Source organism: Bos taurus, chromosome 22 (genome assembly GCF_002263795.3).
Source record: "Bos taurus isolate L1 Dominette 01449 registration number 42190680 breed Hereford chromosome 22, ARS-UCD2.0, whole genome shotgun sequence".
Taxonomy (NCBI): Eukaryota; Metazoa; Chordata; class Mammalia; order Artiodactyla; family Bovidae; genus Bos; species Bos taurus.
This window is the reverse complement of record NC_037349.1, coordinates 44,281,567-44,304,275: the sequence shown is the minus strand read 5'-3', so window position 1 is coordinate 44,304,275 and position 22,709 is coordinate 44,281,567. Positions and strand designations below refer to the sequence as shown.

Genomic DNA, 22,709 nt, shown 5'->3' with positions numbered 1-22,709 from the left:
AGAGAACCCGCCTGTCAATGCAGGAGACAGAGGAGAAGACTTGGGTATGATCCCTGGGTTGGGAAGATCCTCTGGAGGAGGGACTGGCAACCCACTCCAGAATTCTTGCCTGGAGAATCCCCATGGACAGAGGAGCCTGGCGGGCTACAGTCCTTGGGGTCACAAAGAGCCTGCACACACACACGCATATCTGCTTGATAGAATGTTATCTAGCCATTAGGACACTTCTGAGAGTTCTGTGTGTTTTTTTTTTTTTTTTCTTGATATAGTTTTAACAGCTAAAAATCCCTTCTTTGTAAGTCAAAATAAAATCAGAATTCAAATCTGTACATGAACACTTTATAATTATGAAAAAGTGCACATGAGTGAAGATACAGAAGGAATGCCACAAAATTCTATTGTTTTAATCTGATTATATTATGGGTATTTTTTTTACCCATAGTTTACAATTTTTCATCAATCAAGAATAATGAGTAAATATGAAAAATTTAAAAAGAGACTGCCAAGGGGCTTCAGAGTACAACCACAACTTCCTGGAAGCGGGAAGCTTCAAACAGCAACGCAGCTCTGCAGGCTGGCACAGGTGTCTGTGAGCTTCTGGGCTCAGGGATGAGCTCACGATCACTGGACCAGCCCAGGGCTGGCCAAGAAAGCACTTGCTCCAAACACAGTTCACTAACAGTATCTCACAAATCCTTGGGATCTCTTGAAAACAAGCCCTTGTAATAAACAGTGACCAAACTAATGCTCGCAGATCCAGATCCCTCCAGCACTAAAAATCAATTAGCTACAGGCACGGAAAGGTCAAAACAAGCAAAGTGAGTCATCAAGAGACTCTCTCATCTCAGTTTGCAGTTCTGATGCCAGCTGGGGCGGGAACTGAAGAGCAGAAAGAGAGGAAAACACGAAAAGGAGGATTCAAAATGAAAGACGTTTTCCACTTTCACTTGAGAGCATCAACCGCCTTCTTTGTTACGGTTTCAGTCCCTGACCAACTTCAAATTTCCCCTCGCCGCCACCAGGTTGAAAGTATTGTATGCTAACTTTGAATTTTCATATAAAAGTACATAAAATTAAGTACAAATCCCCTCATTTTTCTAAGTCCACTTTCTAGAAGTAACTGCTGTAAGTTTGTTTGAGATCTTTCTGAACCTTTTCTATGCATTTGCTAACATTCATAGAAAACACGTCTTCTCTTTTTACTCAACATGTCTCTCCATGTTATAAGACTCATTCTTAAAAAAAAAAAAAAAAGAATTTATGGAGGTACAATGCACATCATATGAAATTAACCACTTTTACAGTGAATAATTCGGAGAAGGCAATGGCACCCCACTCCAGTACTCTTGCCTGGAAAATCCCATGGATGGAGGAGCCTGGTAGGCTGCAGTCCATGGGGTCGCTAAGAGTCGGACACGACTGAGCGACTTCACTTTCACTTTCCACTTTCATGCATTGGAGAAGGAAATGGCAACCCACTCCAGTGTTCTTGCCTGGAGAATCCCAGGGACAGGGGAGCCTGGTGGGCTGCCGTCTATGGGGTCGCACAGAGTCAGACACGACTGAAGTGACTTAGCAGCTCAGTGAATAATTCAGTGGACTTTAGTACACTCACAGTGTCATGCAACCACCACCTCTAGTTTGAAAACATTTTCATCACCCTGAGGTCACCCAATCTTTTTTTTAAACTGAGGTACAGTTGGTTTACAATATTGTATTAGTTTCAGGTATACAACATAGTAATTCAAAATGTTATAGATCAGACTTCATTTATAGTTATTATAAAATATTGGCTATATTCCCTGTGCTGTACAATATATCCCTGTAGCTTATTTATTTTGTATAGTTTGTACCTCTTAAGTCAACCCATTCTTTTTAATGGCTACAGTGTTAGTGTCCCATAATCTGGATGAACCACATGGATTTAAGCAACCTACAACTGATGGACATTAACATCGTTTCCAGTGTCCGGCTATTATAAAAATTGACTCAGTGAACATCCTTTAGGTATTCGTGCTGGTATTTCTGTAAGGCAGATTCCTTAAATAGAATTCCTTGGTCTGAGAAGTAGCCACTTCTTAACGTTTGATATGTACTGCCAAATTGACCTTCAAATAATCTGTTCAACTTGATAGTCCCCAGAAAGGCATATGATAGTTCCTTTCCTACACACTCATCAACATGATATTATTATCAGTCTGACAGGGAAAAAATACATCTTAATTTCAGTTTCATGTTCTGAACATAGGATTGAACATATTTTTATGTTTTAATTGAAAAATTTCCCAGAGTTAGAGATTTTCTACTGTTGCAGTTTTGTGGAAAAAAACAGGCAGGTGAGCTATACTAGGTGAATCCTATCTCTAAGAATTCCTGGCTTTGTGTTTCCTTAGTACCCGATGCTAGGCTCGGGGGCTAAAGGGAAGGGGCAGGGATGAAGTTCACCACATAGATCACAGAAAAGTGAAAGTCACTCAGTTGTGTCTGACTCTTTGCGACCCCATGGACTATATATAGGGTCCATGGAATTCTCCAGGCCAGAATACTGGAGCAGGTAGCCTTTCCCTTCTCCAGGGGATCTTCCCAACCCAGGGATCGAACCCAGGTCTCCTGCACTGCAGGTGGATTCTTTATCAGCTGAGCCACCAGGGAAGCCCAAGAATACTGGAATGGGTAGCCTATGCCTTCTCCAGGGGATCTTCCTGACCCAGTAATCGAACTGGGGTCTCCTGCATTGCAGGTGGATTCTTTACTAACTGAGCTATCAGGGAAGCCCATAGATCACAGAGGGACCATTATATACCTGCCCCTGCTTAGCACTCCTCACAAGTTCTCTCCAGTCCTCACAAGAACCCTGTAAGGTGGGAGTTTATTCCCATTTTACTTATGAGTAAACCGAGGCTCAGGAAGGCTAAGGTTCAGGATACAATACTAGATCTGTGTGAGTCCAAAACCCGAGCTCCTTCCACTTTAGGGGTTGTACCTACTGTTTGGGCATCCCAGGTGGTGCCAGTGGTAAAGAAACCGCCTGCCAGTGCAGGAGACATAAGGGACTTGAGTTGGATCCGTGAGTCGGGAAGATCCCCTGGAGGAGGAAATGGCAACCCACTCCAGGATTCCTACCTGGAGACTCCCATGGACAGAGGAGCCTACTGGGCTCCTATTCATAGTGTTGCAGAGCTGGACATGACTGAAGTGACTTACCATGCATGCACCTGCTGTTTACAGGCAAATCATGCATCATGAGGAGGTTTTGGTGAGATGGGAACCAGCCTTCTCAGAGTTCAACTTAAGAAGAGGGCATGCATTTGCTCAGTTTTAGGAATAATGACTGAGTGGCTCTTTGATTAAGCAAACTTCTGATTTACACCTTTAATTCAATTCAGTTCAGTTGCACCTGACTCTTTTCGACCCTGTGTACTGCAGCATGCCAGGCTTCCCTGTCCATCACCAACTCCCAGAGCTTGCTCAAACTCATGTACATCAAGTCAGTGATGCCATCCAACCATCTCATCCTTTGTCGTCCCCTGTTCCTCCTGCCTTCAATCTTCCCCAGTATCAGGATTTTTTCCAGTGAGTAAGTTCTTTGCATCAGGTGGCCACAGTGTTGGAGCTTCAGCTTCAGCATCAGGCCTTACAATGAATATTCAGGACTGATTTCCTTTAGGGTTGACTGGTTGGATCTCCTTGCAGTCCAAGGGATTCTCAAGAGTCTTCTCCAACACCACAGTTCAAAAGCATCAATTCTTTGGTGCTCAGCTTTCTTTATGGTTCAACTCTCACATCCATACATGATTACTGGAAAAACCGTAGCCTTGACTAGATGGACCTTTGTTGGCAAAATAATGTCTCTGCTTTTTAATATGCTGTCTAGTTTGGTCATAGCTTTTCTTACAAGGAACAAGCGTCCTTTAATTTCATGGCTGCAGTCATCATCTGCAGTGATTTTGGAGCCCCCAAAATTAAGTGTCTCACTGTTTCCATTGTTTCGCCATCTATTTGCCATGAAGTGATAGGACTGGATGACATGATCTTTGTTTTTGAATGCTGAGTTTTAAGCCAACTTTTTCACTCTCCTCTTTCACTTTCATCAAGAGGCTCTTCAGTTCCTTTTCACGTTCTGCCATAAGGGTGGTTCATCTGCATATATATGAGATTATTGATATTTCTCCTGGTAATCTCAATTCCAGCTTGTGCTTCATCCAGTCCAGGATTTCACATGATGTAGTCTGCAAAGTTAACCAAACAGGGTGACAATATACAGCCTTGATATACTCCTTCCCCAATTTAGAACCAGTCCATGGTTCCATGTCCAGTTCTAACTGTTGCTTCTTGACCTGCACAGAGATTTCTCATGAGGCAGGTAAAGTGTTCTGGTATTTCTTTAAGAATTTTCCACAGTTTGTTGTGATCCACAGTCAAAGGCTTTGGCATAGTCAATAGAGTAGATGTTTCTCTGGAACTCTCTTACTTTTTCGATGATCCAACAGATGTTGCCAATTTGATCTATGGTTACTCTGTCCTTTCTAAATCCAGCTTGAACATCTGGAAGCTCTTGGTCCAAGTATTGTTGAAGCCTCGATTGGAGAATTTTGAGTGCTACTTTGCTAGTGTGTGAGATAAGCGCAATTGTGCAGTAATTTAATTAGGATGGATTAAAACAAACATTTTGTCTTTTTAAAACTCCACTTCGAAGGGGGAAGGATGCTGAAAGAAAGAATCCCCAAGAAATAAAGAATGCTAGACTGGTGTGTGGTCAGCGGCTGACTGGCCCTGGAGGCAGCTCACAGCCAACCAGCCCCAAGCCATGCTCGTGGGTGGGGCTGACCACACCCTCACCAGTCAGGAGTACAGCTCAGCACAATTAGACGAAAGGACTGGAGCTAGGGGAGAACAAGGTGACTGCTGCTGGGAGGAAAAACCCAAAGAGGAGGCTGCCTTGAGAGAGGAGAACAGCCGCATGCCTTCTAGTCCCACCACCGCCCACCCCCCTGCTCTGGCTCTTGCGTCACCATGTGCTCTGTGACATCACTTACTAGTTTGATTCTGACATGTCTGTTTCCTCCCAGAAGGTAAGCTCCTTGAAGGCCCAGGGTCTCCATCTGTTCTATTCACTGATGGATTCATCTGCACTGCACATGGTGGGTCCTCAACAATCTTGCTTAATGAGGGAATGTCATTGCTTGCCTGTGAGGGGGGCTTTAATCTCCTTCTCTGTCCAAAAGGTGAGGATTCTTACCCATGTTTATAGATGAGGGAACTTGAGGCTCAGAGAGGGTGATGCTTTGCTGAAGGTCAGGTAGCTGACCTGTGCTCCAGAATTTAAACCAGGTCAACAGTGAATTCAGGATGACAACCCACATCTGGTCTATTTGAGTCCAGCTCCCCCAACACGTTACAAATTTTAACCAATATCCTACCCTGCTTCCTCTAGGATAAGATTTAAGCATGATGGGATGTGTGCGCCCAAACAGATGAGGATCAGGCTACTTCTTGGCCTGTGGCAGAGACTCCCCACCCTGCCACCACTAACGTCTTAGGCCAGAACAGCCTTTTTGTGAGGGGCTGTCCTGGGTAGCACAGGATGTTTAATATGATCCTCACCTCTAACCACTAGATGCCAGGAGTACAAGGTGACCAGGAGAGGCTCACTTCAAACTAAGGGACTCAGCCCTGGGAGGGACTGGATACAAAATAGAAACATGCATGGCGATACCCTTCATTGTGGGGAATCTGGGCCTGGAATGAAAAATGTTCCAGGACAAGCAAGAGTTTCCATGAGGGAAACTGGCCCAGCAAATCAGTCAAAAACCCAAAGCTCATAACTACTGGCAGCTACAATAACAATGGCCATAGCAGGCGCAGATACTGCAGATTTAGGAAGTGGGTGCTCATGTTTATGCCTGGCCTGGGTATATGGAAAAGATGCTGGAGGTGGGGAAAAAGCTGCCGCCTTTACATGTGTCAGAGGAAATGTAGACCCGGCATGATAGGCATGATGGAACAGATTTGGTTTGTTAATGCTCCCTGTTCAGTGGGGCACTCCCTTGTCCTTTTCCCAAAACAGAAGGTCTCTATGGCCAAAGATAACGCACTCCAATTAAGAGTTAGAGCCAGGGAAATCCTCTACACTGACCATTGCTATTTTGTAGCAGACAGCTTACTGTTTAATGGATTGGAGGTTAGGGTGGGACTGTAAGAGGAAAACGTGTCTGTGTTGCTACTACAATGGATTAAACCAGAAAGTACAGTGGTGGTGGTAGGGAATGGGGAAATGTTCTCAGTGTCCTGGAGGAGACTGTTTTACAAAATTTGATTAGAGTAATTAACTTAAATGGAGAAATAACATTTATCAGCTATGAAGCCTCTATCACATTGGCCTCTCATTCTAATCCTGACAGGATTTCCCTGTTGGCTCAGATGGTAAAGCATCTGCTTACAATGTGGGAGACCCGGGTTCGATCCCTGGGTCGGGAAGATCCTCTGGAGAAGGAAATGGCACCCCACTCTAGTACTCTCGGCTGGAAAATCCCATGGATGGAGGAGCCTGGTAGGCTACAGTCCATGGGGTTGCAAAGAGTCAGACACAACTGAGCGACTTCACATTCACATACTAATCCTGACAGAGGCATTGGACAGGTTCTCATATTTTGCCCCCTTTTGATAGATAAAAAATCCAAGTGCCAGAGGATTAAGTGACTGGCATAGGTACACGCTGGAAGAGAACTGAGTCTAGCTTTTCAACTACGAAACTCCAACAAAACATGAGTTAAGAGCACAGGCTGTGGAGTAACACAGACCTGGTGTCAAGTCACTTCAGTGGCTGAGGGACCTTGGAAATCTCTTTGGATTTCAGTTTCTTTACTTGTAAATTGTTTTAGTCACCACTCAGTTTGTGTCTGACTCTTTTGGGACACCACGGACTGTAGCCTGCCAGACTCCTCTGCCCGTGGGATTTCCCAGGCAAGAATACTGGAATGGGTTGCCATTTCCTTCTCCAGGAGATCTTCCTGACCCAGGGATGGAGCCACATCTCCTGCATTGGAGGCAGATTATCTGTAAAAGGGAAGGGACATAGTAATAAATACCTCACGAAGTAGTAGTGAGGATTTGATAAGATAAAGCATATCAAGGGTTTGGCCAAGTGCCTGGTAGGTGATCAATAGGAAAAGGATATGACCTATCACAGTTATTACACCACTGACTGCTCTGCTGCCATTAATACTTGTTTATATGACTTCATTTATCAGCAAACAGCAGACACATGTCTAAACTATTTGGACTAAATACTTCTACATGGGACCTCCACTAAGGTAACTTTTAGGAGGAGAAAACACTATAAAAGCAAAAGATGTGCAAAGAGCCTAAAATACCTGACAATAGGGATCAGTTCAATAAATTACAGCATAATCACACAATGGAATATTGCACGGTTGTTAAAAGCATTCTTCTGTGCTCGTTTTGGCAGCTCATTTACTAAGGGCAGAGCCATGCAGAGAAGGGCCCGTACAAGGATGACATGCAAATCTGTAAAGCATTCTTCCTGAGAGAATACTGTCTTATTTTCTTTGTATCTATATGAGATGATGAATGTTAACTCGTTGTGGTAATCCTTTCACAATACATACAAATCAAATTATGCTGTATACTTTAAACTTACACAGTACAGCTGTATGTCAAGTTATATGCCAATAAAACTTGGAAAAAACATTCTTTTTTAGAAATTCTTAATGAAAATAGGAAAGTCTCACAAGTAGAGTTAAGGAAGAGAAGAAAGATCCCTATTTAAAATACAAAATGATAACAGGGGTTACCCCTGAATGGTGGGACTATGGATGATTTTTATTTTATTTATTTTTTTCTTTTTGGCTGTGGTGGGTCTGCTGCTTGGGCTTTTCTCTAGTTGTGGCGAGTGGGGGCCACTCTCTAGTGAGGGCATCTGCTGGTGGCTTCTCTTGTGGAACGTGGGCTCTAGGGCTCAGTGCTTGTGGCTCCCAGGCTTAGTTGCTCTGAGGCATATGGGATCCTCCCAGATCAGGGATTGAACCCGTGTCTCCTGCATTGGCAGGCGGACTTTTTTTTTTTTTTTTTTTTAACCACTGAGCCACCAGGGAAGCCCTGACTATGGGGGATTTTTATTTTCATTTTCACACTTCTCTGCATTTATTTCTGGGGAAGGCAATGGCAACCCACTCCAATACTCTCGCCTGGAAAATCCCATGGACGGAGGAGCCTGGTAGGCTGAAGTCCATGGGGTCGCTAAGAGTCAGACATGACTGAGTGACTTCACTTTCACTTTTCCTTTCATGCATTGAAGAAGGAAATGGCAACCCACTCCAGTGTTCTTGCCTGGAGAATCCCAGGCACAGGGGAGCCTGGTGGGCTGCCGTCTATGGGGTCACACAGAGTCGGACACGACTGAAGCAACTTAGCAGCAGCAGTAGCAGCAGCAGCAGCTACGTTTATTTTCCAGATTTTTCATAATAAAGAGATAGTAATGAAGGGAAAACACAATCAGCACAGAAATGTGCAAGACTATGAACACTGAGTCAGAAGTGGTGCTATCAACAAAATCACAGTATGGTATCCAGTTCAGATTAATGTACATTGAAAACATGGTAAACGGCACTAGACCAATTCACAATCAATAAATGTCAAACCTGAAGGATCTAGTAAGAGGACAAACCTTTTTTTAGTTGGGAGACATTTTGAGTAGATGTGAATGACAGCTGAAGAAAATATTTGTTTCAGGTGTGGAGAAAATATCGTACACTTTGCTTAGTGCCAGCCAGGAATTAGAAGTCTTCCAGAGCCTTGGGCAAGCAGCCTGACCATCTTCACTGGGCACCATCTGCACACAATAACGCTAATGGTAAAATATTCCACAGGCTGAAATGGAATGACGACTGTCCCTACCACATCAGCAAACAAAGCATGAGGAACAGCAGTGAGGTAGGATGCTCCAGACTGAAAATCTGGCTATTACTTTTAGATCCTGGCAAACTGCAGGCTTTATTAGGACCAAACTGACTTTATAAAAGCCTACCACAGCAGAGGCATTGCCAAACCTTACAGAATCCAGCTCTAGCGTGACTGGCTGCATGACCTTGGGCACATTCAGGATTTTTCCCTATAAAGTCCTGATGAAACCTACCCTGCAGAGCTGAGAATGAGGCTATGAATATAAAGGACCTTGCACAGAACTTGGCTCAGTGTAAATACTGAGCTAATGAAAGACGTTAGGACGAAATTTAAAATGACAAGCTTTAAATTGCAATAGCCAACTATTACAATAGTCAAACTTTTACTCCAGGAACAGCAGAAACTCAGGAGTTCCCTTTAACATGGAATACAAGTTTGCTCTCATCTACATTCTTACCTTCCAGACAGGCGGTTTGGTTTCTGGTTTTTTCCCCACACTTCTTCCTCAAACCTCAAATGTCCTTTCTCCCCTTCACCCTCATCATCTCTGAGCCATTTCAGACCCAACATGAGCCCCTGAACCCTTGCTCCAAGACAGAGAGAAATATGACTATGAGTTTAGAATTAGTATGTGAGAACATGGAGAAGCCATTCTGTCCAAGACAGATATACATCAAAAGTAGAGGCTTGATGCTCAATGTCACTAGTTATCAAAGAAATGCAAATCAAAACTAGCATGCGGTATCACCTCTCACTAGTCAGAATGGCCATCATCAAATTGTCCACAAACAATAAATGCTGGAGAGAGTGTGGAGAAAAGGGAACCCATCTATACCGCTAGTGGGAACTAAAAAGAGAACTACTGTATGATCCAGAAATCCCACTCCTGGGCAAACTCTCAGAGAAAACCAGAATTTGAAAAGATTCATTCACCCCAATGTTCACTGCAGCACTATTTACAATAGCCAAGACATGGAAGCAACCTAAATGTCCATCAACAAAGGAATGAATAAAGAAGATGTGCTACAATGGAATATTACTCAGCCATAATAAAATAATGCCATTTGCAACAATGTGGATGGATTTAAGTCAGAGAGAAAAAGACAAATATCATATGGTATCACTTATATGTGGAAATCTTAAAAAAAATGATACAAATGAACTTATTTTCAAAACAGAAACAGACTTATAGAATTCAAAAACAAAATATGGTTACAAAAGGGGAAATGTGGGGGCAGGGATAAATTAGGAGTTAGGGATTAACATATACACACTACTACATACAAAATAATCAACAAGGATCTACCACACAGCACAGGAGACTCTACTCAACATTCTGTGATAACCTACATGGGAAAAGAATCTGTAAAAGAATGGATATATGTGTATGTATGACTGAGTCACTCTGCTGTACACCTGAAATTAATACAGAACTGTAAATCAACTACACTCCTATATAAAATTTAAAAAAAAATCAGAGGTCTAACTGATATCAGATGGCTTAGATTTGTGATTATCTATAATGGCAGAAAAATGCAAACTACTGAAATGTTCAACAATAGAAGGGTGATTGAATAAACATACATCCTTTTGACAAAACACTATATAAACCCATTATCTCTTAAAACTAGAGATAATGATAAATGTTTAATGACAAGAAAAAAGGTCCTTATACCATGAGTTATTTTATATGGTTAAGACAAAAGCAAGTTAAAAATAGTATGATTATAATTTTGTTTTTAAAAAGTATAAATGCAGGACATATTAATAGTAAAAGAAAAGATTGCCCAAGTATATACCAAAATATTAATAAAAGTTTTTTGGTGATGGAAAGATGGGATTACAAGAACTTTTATTCCCTTTTCTGACTATGATGTTATATAATCAGAAGAGAAAGCAAAATAGAAGGCACTTTAAAAAATAGAAAGTTCATTAAAAAATTCAACATAAGTACTTAATGATATAAAATATTTACAACATAAATATCCATTAATAGGAGACTAGTTATATAAAATAAATCGCATCATGTTGGAATAATATATACTTAGTCAATTAAGATCATATTTTCTAACTGTGATATAACATTTCCCTTAAGCCATAATAAAACTTTCATCTAGCTAAATGACAAAGGGAGGAGGAAAAGAAGAGATGAACAAGAAACAGCAGGTAAAATGCATAAAAAGACAAAAAAGAAAATCAAATACAAAAAGCATTAAAAGAAATAAATAGAAATATTTAACTTTAGTAAAAGATACAAAACCTTCAGGAGATGAAGAGGAACCTTTATACACCTAACTGTGCAGCTTGGAAATATGTGAAGCAAAGATCAATAGAGATGCAAGAGAAACTGGTCATCCACAGTCCCTGGGGGTAGCAAGGGGGAGGAATAAATCCAAAGGTAAACAGATAACACAAAGATAAGGCTGGCAGACTGCGAGTAACCCCAAATTAGGCTCAGAGTGTTTAAGCTTCATAGACAGACCTACAATGACACTGAAAGGAAACTATAAAATATTAACGGGTTGTTTGGGAGTGGAATCTTTCTCTTTCCTCTTTTCTGTATTCTTCCATAATGAACACACACTTTTATAAGGGAAAAGAAACACAGTTCAAAGAGAACAGAGGGCTCAGTTGCTGTGTAGGGAGCACAGCATCCCATAGCATGCCCTGGACTCAGCCCAAATGAGTCCACCAGCCGCGCAGCTGTGACGGGGGAGGAGGCCTCGGCGAGCGACTGACCGGCCAAGGCCGCTCGCCTGCAAGGCAGCTCGCCTTCCGCCTTCCTCACTCCACATGAGGAGAGCACACCAGCCCCTTCCAGAGCTGGGCAGCCCAGGGAGGGGATTTATAGGCACAGAGGGATCTGGATATCTGTGCTCCAGTCCACCAGCAGCGCTAACCTCCCCGGTCAGAATCAGACGGAGCGCCATGCAGTCGGCGCTCCCTCTCTGACCTCTGCAAATGCCGCCTTTGTGCTGGGGCCCAAGACCCCGGTCCACAGGGGCATGGTGGGGGTAGGGAGGAGGCCACAGAGAACAAGTCCTGCAGTGTCTTCCTGAACTGTGGCTCCAAGGACCACTTACACTTGCAACACAGCCCTTGACCTTTTTGGAAGAGGCTGCCAGCCCTGAGCTCTACTGACACCCTCCCGGCAAGCCAGAGGAAGGCCTGCTCAATGTTCTGTTCTTGTTCAGTCACTCAGTCATGTCTGACTCTTTTCGACCCCATGAACTGCAGCACACCAGGCTTCCCTGTCTATCACCATCTTCCGAAGTTTGTTCAAACTCATGTCCATTGAGTCAGTGATGCTATCCAACTATCTCATCATCTGCTGCCCTCTTCTGCTGCTTTCAATCTTCCCCAGCATCAGGGTCTAAGTGTTCTACTATCTATTAAAGCATTGGGTTTGGGCCTAAGTCATATCTCCTCCTATGATAAAAGGAATGTACCCTGAGAGGCCGAACGGGTATCTCTAAAGGCCAGGAGCCAGGGGCAAGGATACTGCCACAGAGAAGCAAGCTGCTCCATTCCAGCACTGTGCTGTTTCGGGAAGTTAGAGAAAAAGCACACACACACATGGGAAAGAAATGAATGACTGCCGAGAGGTTTGGAGCCGCCCTGTGGCTTCTTTTTCTGTTTCTCCCGTTTTAGAAGGGGCATCAGGACCACCAGAGGCCAAATGAGGAAGGTAGTGAACTTGGCGCACTGAGTACTCCCTTTAGGGCCCCCTCCCCCATCCTCCCTGCTCCTCAGGCTACATTAACACCTATCCCGCTCTAGCTGTGGGGAAGGAAGCAATAAAGCCAGGAGGCAATTATTGGGATGCTAGGACTGGAAGTAATTCTGCAGAATTTGCACTGCATGTGCCAAGGTGACTTACAGGGAGATAGGTGGGGGCAAGATGGCATACTCCAAGCTTTGCGGATCATCCTGCAAACGAGGCTGTCTAACTGCATACAACCTCAGGGGCATATTTCCATTTATTGACTCCCACCAAAGACACACTCACAGCATAAAAACACTGTTCAAGTTCTATGTTCGTGGACATAACCATTATAAATAATTATTCTGTTTCTGTCTGGTTGTTTCTGCCCAATAAACAGAACCCGGGATTAGCTCTTTATCCTGGTATTTTAAACAAGTAAGTTAAAAATTATTTTGCCAAAAAAAATCTTTGATGTTTTAGAAACCAATATCCACATGTCAGATCCAGCCCCTCAAGTTTGGCCTCAGTCTGTTGGGTTTCAGACAAGGCTCGATTTCTCTTTGCCCCAGTTCTCTAGGTCAGGGCAAATTTGCAAGGTGATTAAATATTTCCTGCAGTGTTCCCTGTGTGGGATCTGTGTAGGGTAGAAACAAGAGAAAAAAATTAAAGGTTTCCTGGGGAGCCAAAGGAAAGATTCTGAAGGAAAGACAATGGAAGATGCACTTTGTGTTGGGGCTGGGCTGCGGTGAGGAGGCATAGACAGCACTGTCCCTAGAATCATGAGCAGAAATGTGGAGCCTGGAGGCCAGGCAAGTTGATGACACTGAGTGAAGAGGCCAGGTGTTGGAAGGATAGCTGGGAGAAGTGGGGACATCCGTAGGTGAATGCTGACTGGCTACTTAGGTATGGCTCATAAGTGCCATGTGAGAACACAGGCCCAGCACTGCTAGGCATTCCAATTCCTCAAAAGAAGCCAGAAGTCCAGATTGTTACAAGGACTCTTTTGATTTCTAAATGTGAGCTCAAAACAACGTGCAGCCAAACAAAACACAACCGAGGGCCAGATGTGACTAGAAGGCAACCCTATCTAGGATGTAAGTGACATGAGGGCAGGAGTAGAGCCCGCCTAAACACTTGCGGAGTGAGCAAGGCCCTTCCTGGGGCACAGGGTGGACTGTCCTCGGAGAGACAAGGGGAAGAGATGGCAGGCAACATGGAGACTGTAATCAAGGGAGGAAGTAACTACGGTGACCTCGAGCCACCACCACTGAGATGGAAAGGAAAGGGTGAAATGGCAATCGACAGGCTGAAGAATGTTTGAAAAGCAGAACTCAGCGAAAGACCAGATGTGCGGGGCTAGGGCGGTGATGAATCTTCCAGGGGAAGCCTGTGATGAACTTGGCCAGAGGGCTGAGACTGGTCACCAGGGAGAGAAGGTAAACACATTTTTCTTCATGAGCTTCAAAGCCCTTCATCTGGCTCCCCAGGATGACCTTATTTTTTTTTTTTTTCTCCTCTGTTCTCCCACAAAGGGGCTCAGGGGACAGCCAGGAGCCCAGAGGTTCCAGCACAGAGCCAAGCCTACCGCTAATGAGACGAGGATTCGTTCAGGGGAAATATTAGCAGAGCTAACAGAGGAACGCGCAGGGCAGGGGATGAGCACTGAGGGGTGGACAGGAAAGAGGGGGAAGAGCTTGGGTTGCTTGGTGTGGCAACAAGGACAGGAGCGGGTGAGGGAGACTTCGAACAGCTCTCAAATCACTGGTGTCCATAGCTTGGGATATGCCTTGGGTGCTGACCCACAACTCTCTTAATGGCTCAGAAAGTTAAGATGAAAAATATTGCTAAGCAGAAGTATTCAGGAAGTGTAAGGAACTGGCAGACTCAAGCCTACTCAGCTGAACAAGGCGAGCCTTTTCATGATAGGAAAAGGATTTTTATCCTACTGGGTGCCCAAGGCCTTTGGGGAAAGGAAAAAAAAAAAAAAAACCTCAATGTTCACTTTAAAAGATAAACTTTTTCAGGAGTTTATGAACAAGAACTACAACCACCTGAATTAACCAAAGAATGTTTACAGTAGCTAATATTTACACCTTAGCTAGTTAGGAAGTCAGTGATTATGAACCATGGGCCAAGGAACCATGCTAGGTCCTTTAAATGTACTACCTTGTAAGTCTTTAGAGCGGTTCTCTAGAGGAGCTGGCAGCACCATCCCCAGTGTATCCACATGGAATAATGGCAAGACCTAGAGAGGTGCAGAGTTACCTGCTCAAGGGGACAAACTCATTGAGGGACAGAGCCAAGGCCAGAAGTGAGATACTTCTACTCCCAGGCCCATGTCCTCAGTCAGGGAGCAACAAACATTTTCTGTAACGGGTCCAAGAGTAAATATTTTTGGTGTTGTGGGCGATATGGTCGGGGTCCCAACTACTTGACTGCCTTTGTAGGGCCACAGCAGCTACAGACAACACGTTGACATTTAGGCACGCCTGTGTGCCTGCACAACTGCAGCTACAGACACTGCAATTTCAAATCATCTTCATGGGTTTTGAAATACTACTCTTTGGATTGCTTTTCCGCAGCCAATGTAAAAAGCAAAAATCATTCTCAGCTCCACGGCCATAAGAAATGAGTGGGTGGGCTGAGTTTCTTCTCACATGCTGCGAGGCTCTAAGCCACTCGTCGAAGCCACTAGGCTCTCTTGCCCTCCATCTGAGGTCAGGCGCTGGTTTTCTTGGGAGGCCCATAGATATTTTAGGACCAAATGGATACCTATGAAAGTACATCCGGATGGGGTCTCTGAAACAAAACTGTGAGGAAAGACCCAACAGGGATGATGCCTCCAGTTACCTCTTGAAGGGCTCTGTCTGAAACCAACTTTAAAACATCTCTTTCTCTTCCAGTCTGCTCACTTGCTCTCTTCTATTCAAATAATAAGCATTGATTCAGGTCAGACTGAAACCAGGGGAGGTTCTGGCTAGGACAGAGGTGTCTCCTCCCACACAACAGGGTTTTCTGCAAACATGAGCCCACCGTGTCCTTACCTGCAGGGTTTGGCTGAAGCGCTTTAACGGTGTGGCCTTCACAGGTGGGATGAGGTTGGCGAGAGATGTGACTCTGGAAAGAGGTTTGACTCGTTTATTACTAGGCTCCTAGGGTTTAAAAAAAAAAAAGGAAACTGTCAAGGTCAATTCTAAAGAGAATGTAACTCCACCACACAGTCATGTCTCACTCCACGAGCTGCTGGCTGCACACCACTCTGTAGAATGGAAATGGTACCCATCTCACTCCTGCTGTGTGAAGGTGACTGGTGAGCCAGGGAAGGGTAAATAGTCGGGGTGGGGGTGGGTTGGGGGGTGGGGTCAACAGAGGCAGTCTCTGAGCAGACAGCAAATGGCAAATTCCTTCACCCCAACAGTGTCTGACGGCTTTCAAATCAGAGGCTCCCACAGGAGAATCTCTCTCTCCAACCCCTCTTGCAGACAAAAGCTGCCTCCAATTTCCCATCCAATGACCTTGTCGGGTGGTTGTCTTTTGATGCTTCTGGTTTCATCTTTTTAAAAAAACCTTTTCTCCACCTTGCCTGAAGCCACTGTCCAAATTTCTAATATGCAATGGCTTTTCTAAAGCACAAAGACTGTTCCTTTTAGTACACCAAATTAAAAAAACATTTTAAAGAAGTTATTCTATTACTAGGCTGTTAAGAAAGCCTCTTTGTACCCACAGTATATTTGAAATGCACATATTAATACTTATAAATAACAACTAGACAGCAAAAAGAAAATATACAGAGAGAAAACCCTACCTCGAGCACTAGTTTTTATACTATACCTAGCCACAAGTTATGAAAATTATCACCATATAAAACATACACAAATCTGCAAGTTACCCCAAAGCAAGCTGATGGGTGGGGGAGCATACCTAAACCAATGACTCTGCAGATTAGAGTTACATAAATAAAAACAAGAGGCTGTGGAAAAGAGAGGGACGACAGACAAAACACTTGACAAAGAGAACAGTTACCCTTGTCTTCCTAAGCTCCATCTGACGCGCGGGAGATGCTGGACAGCGCATGAAGACACCAAATTTTGATGGAAAAAGCCACACTGGCCAGTGGTTGTGGTGAAACTCGACCATTTCCAGAGGGAGCCTCAAGGTGTTCATCTTTCTTTTTCAGCCATTGCCTTCAAAGTTTTGAGAGTTAAGATTCTCTAGAATATCCCTGCAAGGTGTTTTGAACATAGTAGGTGCTTGGAAAAATCTTGCCTGAATCTGGAGTTCTGCCAAGACACTCTCATGTCATTTTATGCCCTTGACAGCCTTAGAAAACAGAAGAGTCCTCTGAAACAGACCCAACCTTTCTGGCAAATAGAAAAAAAAAAATCTAAAGGCTGTTTAAAAAGCACAAAACAATTCCACGATGTGGCCAGGAGTGACTTCATGGTTTCTTGAAGCAAATACTTTTCCAAAACAGAGAATGCATCCGGGCTGCTGGGGACCTCTCCAGCCTCTTGGCATGCTGAGCTGAACAGACAGAAGGCAATTCTCCGAACACCAGGAAGGTTTAGTTCCAAAATGCACAGGATGAATCTCTCAACACGAGAGATATCACATCATAATTATGTAAACGCTGAAGACAAAGATCCGATTGCCCCTCTGATTTCAGATGACAGTGCCCTTCAAGGATGCTCCCTGTCCAGTGCCTGGCTCCTGAGTATCTGTGCCCAGAGGAGGATTTTTAAAATATTTTTTACGTCAGAGCTGCACCACCAGCAGGCTTACTGAATAGAGACACACACACACTCACACGCACGCTCGCACGCACAGCCTCTTGAGCATCCCCTGAATTTTTCTAAATGGCTCCTGCTTTGGCTGGAAATGCCCGAGTTTTGATACAGCACCTTTGGTGGCACAAACTGCATTGCAGCAAGTGAGAAGAAGAGGGCTTTCCTAGGGGAGCAGGATTTGGTCTCATGTACTCCTGCCACACACCTCAGAGCCCGTTGACTCCCAGGTCTCTTATTAATGGCTAAAGCTCCTGGGTCACAGGTTCCGTATCAAATTGGGGAGGTTGAAGGGCAAATGCCAACTGGGTTATCTTGCTTTAAAAAGGGAGCAGGGAGCCTTGCACGCTTGGTGGGATGAGGGAAGATTCGGCTTTGTTTCACTTGCTGTGTCATTTTTCTGAGGCTCTGCTGACTCTGCTGCCCATTTCACATGAGCCAGTCCGCTGTGCGTTCTCTGCACTGCTGTGACATGAATGCACAGTGCAAGTGGCGGCCCCTCCGCAGGTCGTGCCTGTGTTGCTACATGAGATTGTAATTAAAACTCCCTTCCTAAGGCTTCACCCATTTGGAAGTAAACTCTGGGCTGCTCTCTGGTAATGTGACATTCCCAAGTAATGAACAGTCGAAACAGAAACCATTGCTGCATGATGTACTCGATCCAGCAAAGTGGGCAGGTGCAATTTCAAACCAGAACATTTACAGGTTATTAGATCTATGGAGAGGGCTTTATGCCTGACCCACATGAGTGAAGTATGCATTATGGTGTTCTCCTTGAGGGCTTCAGTGAGAATAGGAGATTAAAAACATTCTTGGCCTAATTTGATTTTTCTTTTCCATTTACTACGTATGTCTCCAGCTACATTTTACTGCTGTCTAAAAAGAGCCCTCAGGGAAAATGTTTCCAGATTCCAGTTAAATAGCTGTACTGAGAACCAGCAAATACAATTCCAGGGATGTTTTCGGCTTTATAGAGAGATGACAGAACACAACCTTCAGAAGCTCCCTAATCCAACAACTCAGCTGCCAAACCAAGCTGGGCAAGGTCACTGCTAAACCCACTTTCAAGTGCAGACTATACCCTCACCCTGCAATTTTAAGAGAGAACAGGAGGGCATCTCACTAAAGAGGTTAAAAAAAAGAAAAATGCAGTGTGGGCAGTATTTCTTGAATAACAGTGTTGTTGCATGTTTTCCCTATCTCACAGCTTTTTTATTTTTTTCTTATCTTATTGCACTGGCTAGGACTATCTGTATGTTGTTGATTACAAGCTGAGAGAGTGGGTACCATAGTCTAATTTCTAATTATAAAGTAATTATTATGAAGGTTTCATCATTAAGTATTATATTTGCTAAGCACATGGAAGAGATACCCTTTATCAAGTAAGGCAGCTCCTTTCCATGCTAAGTTAGCTGTGAATTTTTATCATGAATGAGTACTGACTTTTATCAAATATTTTCTCTTTATCTTTCTAGAGGACAAGGAAGGGGGAAAAAAGAAGGAAGAGGTAGAAAGAAGGGAAGGAGAGGATGAAGACAGACATACAGGTCACATTTTTTCATAAAGGAATTGATTCAGCAATTTTAAAAGTCTCTTGTGCTTGAATTACAAACAAAAGCAAATAAAGCACTGCATGTAATTTTATTTTTAATGTGAGATTTCATTAAATATATTTTAATAATCCTTCTCTAGGGCATACAGTTTTTGTCCTTTCCTCATTTTTCCCTCTAAGAGATAAAAACCAAAGCACAACATATGCAATGTAAGAAAATGCCTATCATATCAATATAATTTGGGACGATTTGTATTTCTCAAAATAAGAAGGTTCCATTCTAACAGACACAGCATACAGGAAACCATTCATTCTCCTTACACCTCATTTTTGCAGCCAGAGTAGGGTTGGAGAACAATGGAAGGGTCTTCCACATCTCCTCTGTAGCTTCCCTGACACTGGTTTTACTGAGCCACAAACATGGCCCAGGAGGGGCCAGATATGCAGCCTTTAATGCAGAACTGACCACTCTACCGCAGGGCAACACTGCTCTTGGACGCTCTACCTCTGGCCAGGAGCTAGGGAGAGGTGAGAAACGACTGTGCTAGCAGGCGCATCTGTCCATGAGTTGATGGAGAGATTTTTTTTTTTTTACTGTCCTTCAAATGTTTAGAAACACCAGGAATCCTTTCTGGGGCTCCATCTGTGAGACAGGAGATGTGCTGGGGATTGCACACCCAGGCTTCACGTGTCACCCATCCTGAACCCTCTAGGAGGCTTTCATCATCCTCATGTTTTAAACAGGAAGTTTTGATCTATGAGTGATGGAGAAGCTCTAGCAGTACTAAGAATAATGAGTGCATAGTCATTGCAGGGACTCTTCTCTATGCTTTACAGATAATTAGTAATTTATTTCTCCTAACATCTCTGCAAAAATGTAAGTCATTCAGTTATGTCTGACTCTTTGAGACCCCATGGACTGTCCATGGAACTTTCCAGGCCAGAATACTAGAGTGGGCAGCCTTTCCTTTCTCCAGGGAATCTTCCCAACCCAGAGATTGAACCCAGGTCTCCTGTATGGCAGGTGGATTCTTTACCAGCTGAGTCACAAGGGAAGCCCAAGAACACTGGAGTGGGTAGCCTATCCCTTCTCCAGGGGATCTTCCTGACCCAGGAATCGAACTGGGGTCTCCCACATTCCAGGCGGATTCTTTACCAACTGAGCTATTAGAGAAGCCCAATATCTCTGCAAGATAGCCACTATTGTGATCATCATTTTAAAGACAGGGAAAGCTAAAAAAAAGATGGCTAGGATTTAAATGTAGGCAGGCTGGCTCCAGAGCTCATGCCCTACTTTAGGGTTTGGTGATATTTTTCAGTGAGGGGACAGATGGCTAAATGTTTTATACTTTGAGGGCGGTCTAGCCTCTGTCACAACTCTTCATCTCTACCATCAGCCATAAACAGTATGTAAATAAGTGAATGTGGCTGTGTTCCATTAAACTTTCATTTATAGACACTAAAATTCAAATTTCATATAATTTTCACATGTCCCAAAGTATTATTCTTCTGCTTTTTTCAACCATTAAGAAATAGAGAAACTGTTCTTGAGGGCCTGAGGCCCCCTTTTCTCCCCCTGTTCATTAGAAAAAGGAACAGGAGTTTTGTTGGAGATTTTCCAATTTTCAATCAAGTATTTTGCTCAGTAGAGGACACACTACAGAAGATTCTAGAAATTTTTTAAAATTTTAATTGGAAGCTAATTACAATATTGTGGTGGTTTTTGCTATATATTCACATGAATCAGCCATGGATGTACATGTGTTCCCCCCATCCTGACCCTCCCTCCCACCTCCCTTCCCATCCCATCCCTCAGGGTCATCCCAGTGCACCAGCCCTGAGCACCTTGACTCATGAATCAAACCTGGACTGGTGATCTATTTCACATATGATAATATACATGTTTCAATGCTATTCTCTCAAATCATCCCACCCTCGCCTTCTCCCACAGAGTCCAACAGATTGTTCTTTAAATCTGTGCCTCTTTTGCTGTCTTGCATATAGGGTCATTGTTACCATCTTTCTAAATTCCATATATATGTGTTAGTATACTGTATTGGTGTTTTACTTTCTGACTTACTTCACTCTGTATAATAGGCTTCAGTTTCATTCACCTCATTAGAACTGATTCAAATGCATTCTTTTTAATGGCTGAGTAATACTCCATTGTGTATATGCACCACAGCTTTCTTATCCATTCATCTGCTGATGGACATCTAGGTTGCTTTCATGTCCTGGCTATTATAAACAGTGCTGCGATGAACATTGGGGTACACGTGTCTCTTTCAATTCTGGTTTCCTTGGTGTGTATGCCCAGCAGTGGGATCGCTGGGTCATACGGCAGTTCTATTTCCAGTTTTTTCAGGAATTTCCGCACTGTTCTCCATAGTGGCTGTACTAGTTTGCATTCCCACCAACAGTGTATGAGGGTTCCTTTTTCTCCACACCCTCTCCAGCATTTATTGTTTATAGACTTTTGGATAGCAGCCATTCTGACCAGTGTGAGATGGTACCTCGTTGTGGTTTTGATTTGCATTTCTCCGATAATGAGTGATGTTGAGCATCTTTTCATGTGTTTGTTAGCCATTTGTATGTAGAAGATTCTAGAAAATTAATTTCCAAAATACTGTTTTCTAACAGTATTTTTAGTACACCAGGCAACATTTACAATGTTTTGATCCTGAGCTCTACTTCCAAGTACTACTGAGTTAAAAATAAGGGTTAGAAATCTGGTTCTTTAAAAAAAAATCTGATTTTTTTAAGATGGGGGGTGCAATACTATGTCATGCCACTGAAACAAATAGCTTTAGGGCCATTGGAAGTGGACTGTATTTGGTGCAGGGGCCATAGCTGGCTGACCACTGCCCTGTACCACTGCTGGCTTCATATGGGTCATGTCTTGGGCCAGTGGTCTTCAGCCTCAGCTTCCTGCTAAGACATATCCAGAGATGACACTCCCAAGCAGGGCGTCTCTCACAGGCACACTCAGATAGTCTTCAGGCTCTGCCAGACAGCGCAGGCTCGATTTGTACCCCCTTCCTTGCAGCTGGGGACGCAAGGTCCTCTCCTGGTAAGCAGAGGGTATCTCTGACTCACCTTTTATGTGAATGAACGCTATCCTACTACATTTTGTTCTCTTAGCTTTCCAAACAAATTATCCTGAACATAACACAAACTTTCCCGGACCATTAATACCATGAATAAGGGACATAAAATGTTACAATGCTTGGGATCTGCTTCAAAGCGATATGGGAACAGGGAAAGGGTCTGTGTGGGAAATGGCATGGATTCCAGGTTTTGTTGTAGAGTTCAGTCACTCAGTTGTGTCTGACTGTTTGTGTGGCAACTGGCAAATCTAGGGGCCAACCCTAGATTGGCGAAGGATGTAGTATGCACAGTCCTGCCTATGGTGCCTGGTCAAAATGCCCCATAATACAAAGATTTACTTCAATGGACAGAAAACAGTTTTGCAGATGTACTAGTGAATGTTGACCTGGAGCAGACAGGTGCCATCTGAGATTTTTACTTTACTTGTTAGTGAGGGTCTGTCTAGTGAGAAAGGATACTGAGGAGGCAGACATCATCTAGAATTGGATGTAAGTAGAAGAAACCTGGTAAAATGGAAAAAAAAAAAAATCCCACTACTGAATTTAAATAATTCTCAACTGCTATAGGCCAGAACAGAGCCAGATCCAGGAGGCTGGAGACCCCATGGAGAGGCACCAACATGGCTGTCAAGATTCCA

General features: G+C 43.5%; 1 protein-coding gene and 1 long non-coding RNA gene across 10 annotated transcripts in view; one reads left to right on the top strand and one right to left on the bottom strand.

Moving 5' to 3' along the window:
• The window catches only part of ARHGEF3 (Rho guanine nucleotide exchange factor 3), a 313,583-nt gene that overhangs the window by 26,719 nt on the left and 264,155 nt on the right, over positions 1-22,709 (bottom strand). For 7 of the 9 annotated variants that reach the window (XM_003587632.6, XM_059880073.1, XM_059880075.1 and 4 more), the window contains one exon: positions 15,673-15,780. In XM_003587632.6, coding sequence (XP_003587680.1) covers positions 15,673-15,780 — 108 coding nt within the window. Of the gene's footprint in view, positions 1-3,204; positions 4,891-15,672; positions 15,781-16,651; positions 18,893-22,709 lie in introns of those variants that run through there. The other 2 variants (XM_059880076.1, XM_059880078.1) reach the window with 2 other exon arrangements.
• LOC112443464 (uncharacterized) lies at positions 5,047-19,093 on the top strand. The gene is made up of 3 exons (XR_003031842.2): positions 5,047-5,141; positions 8,752-8,952; positions 18,888-19,093. It is a non-coding gene; the product is annotated as an uncharacterized lncRNA (long non-coding RNA).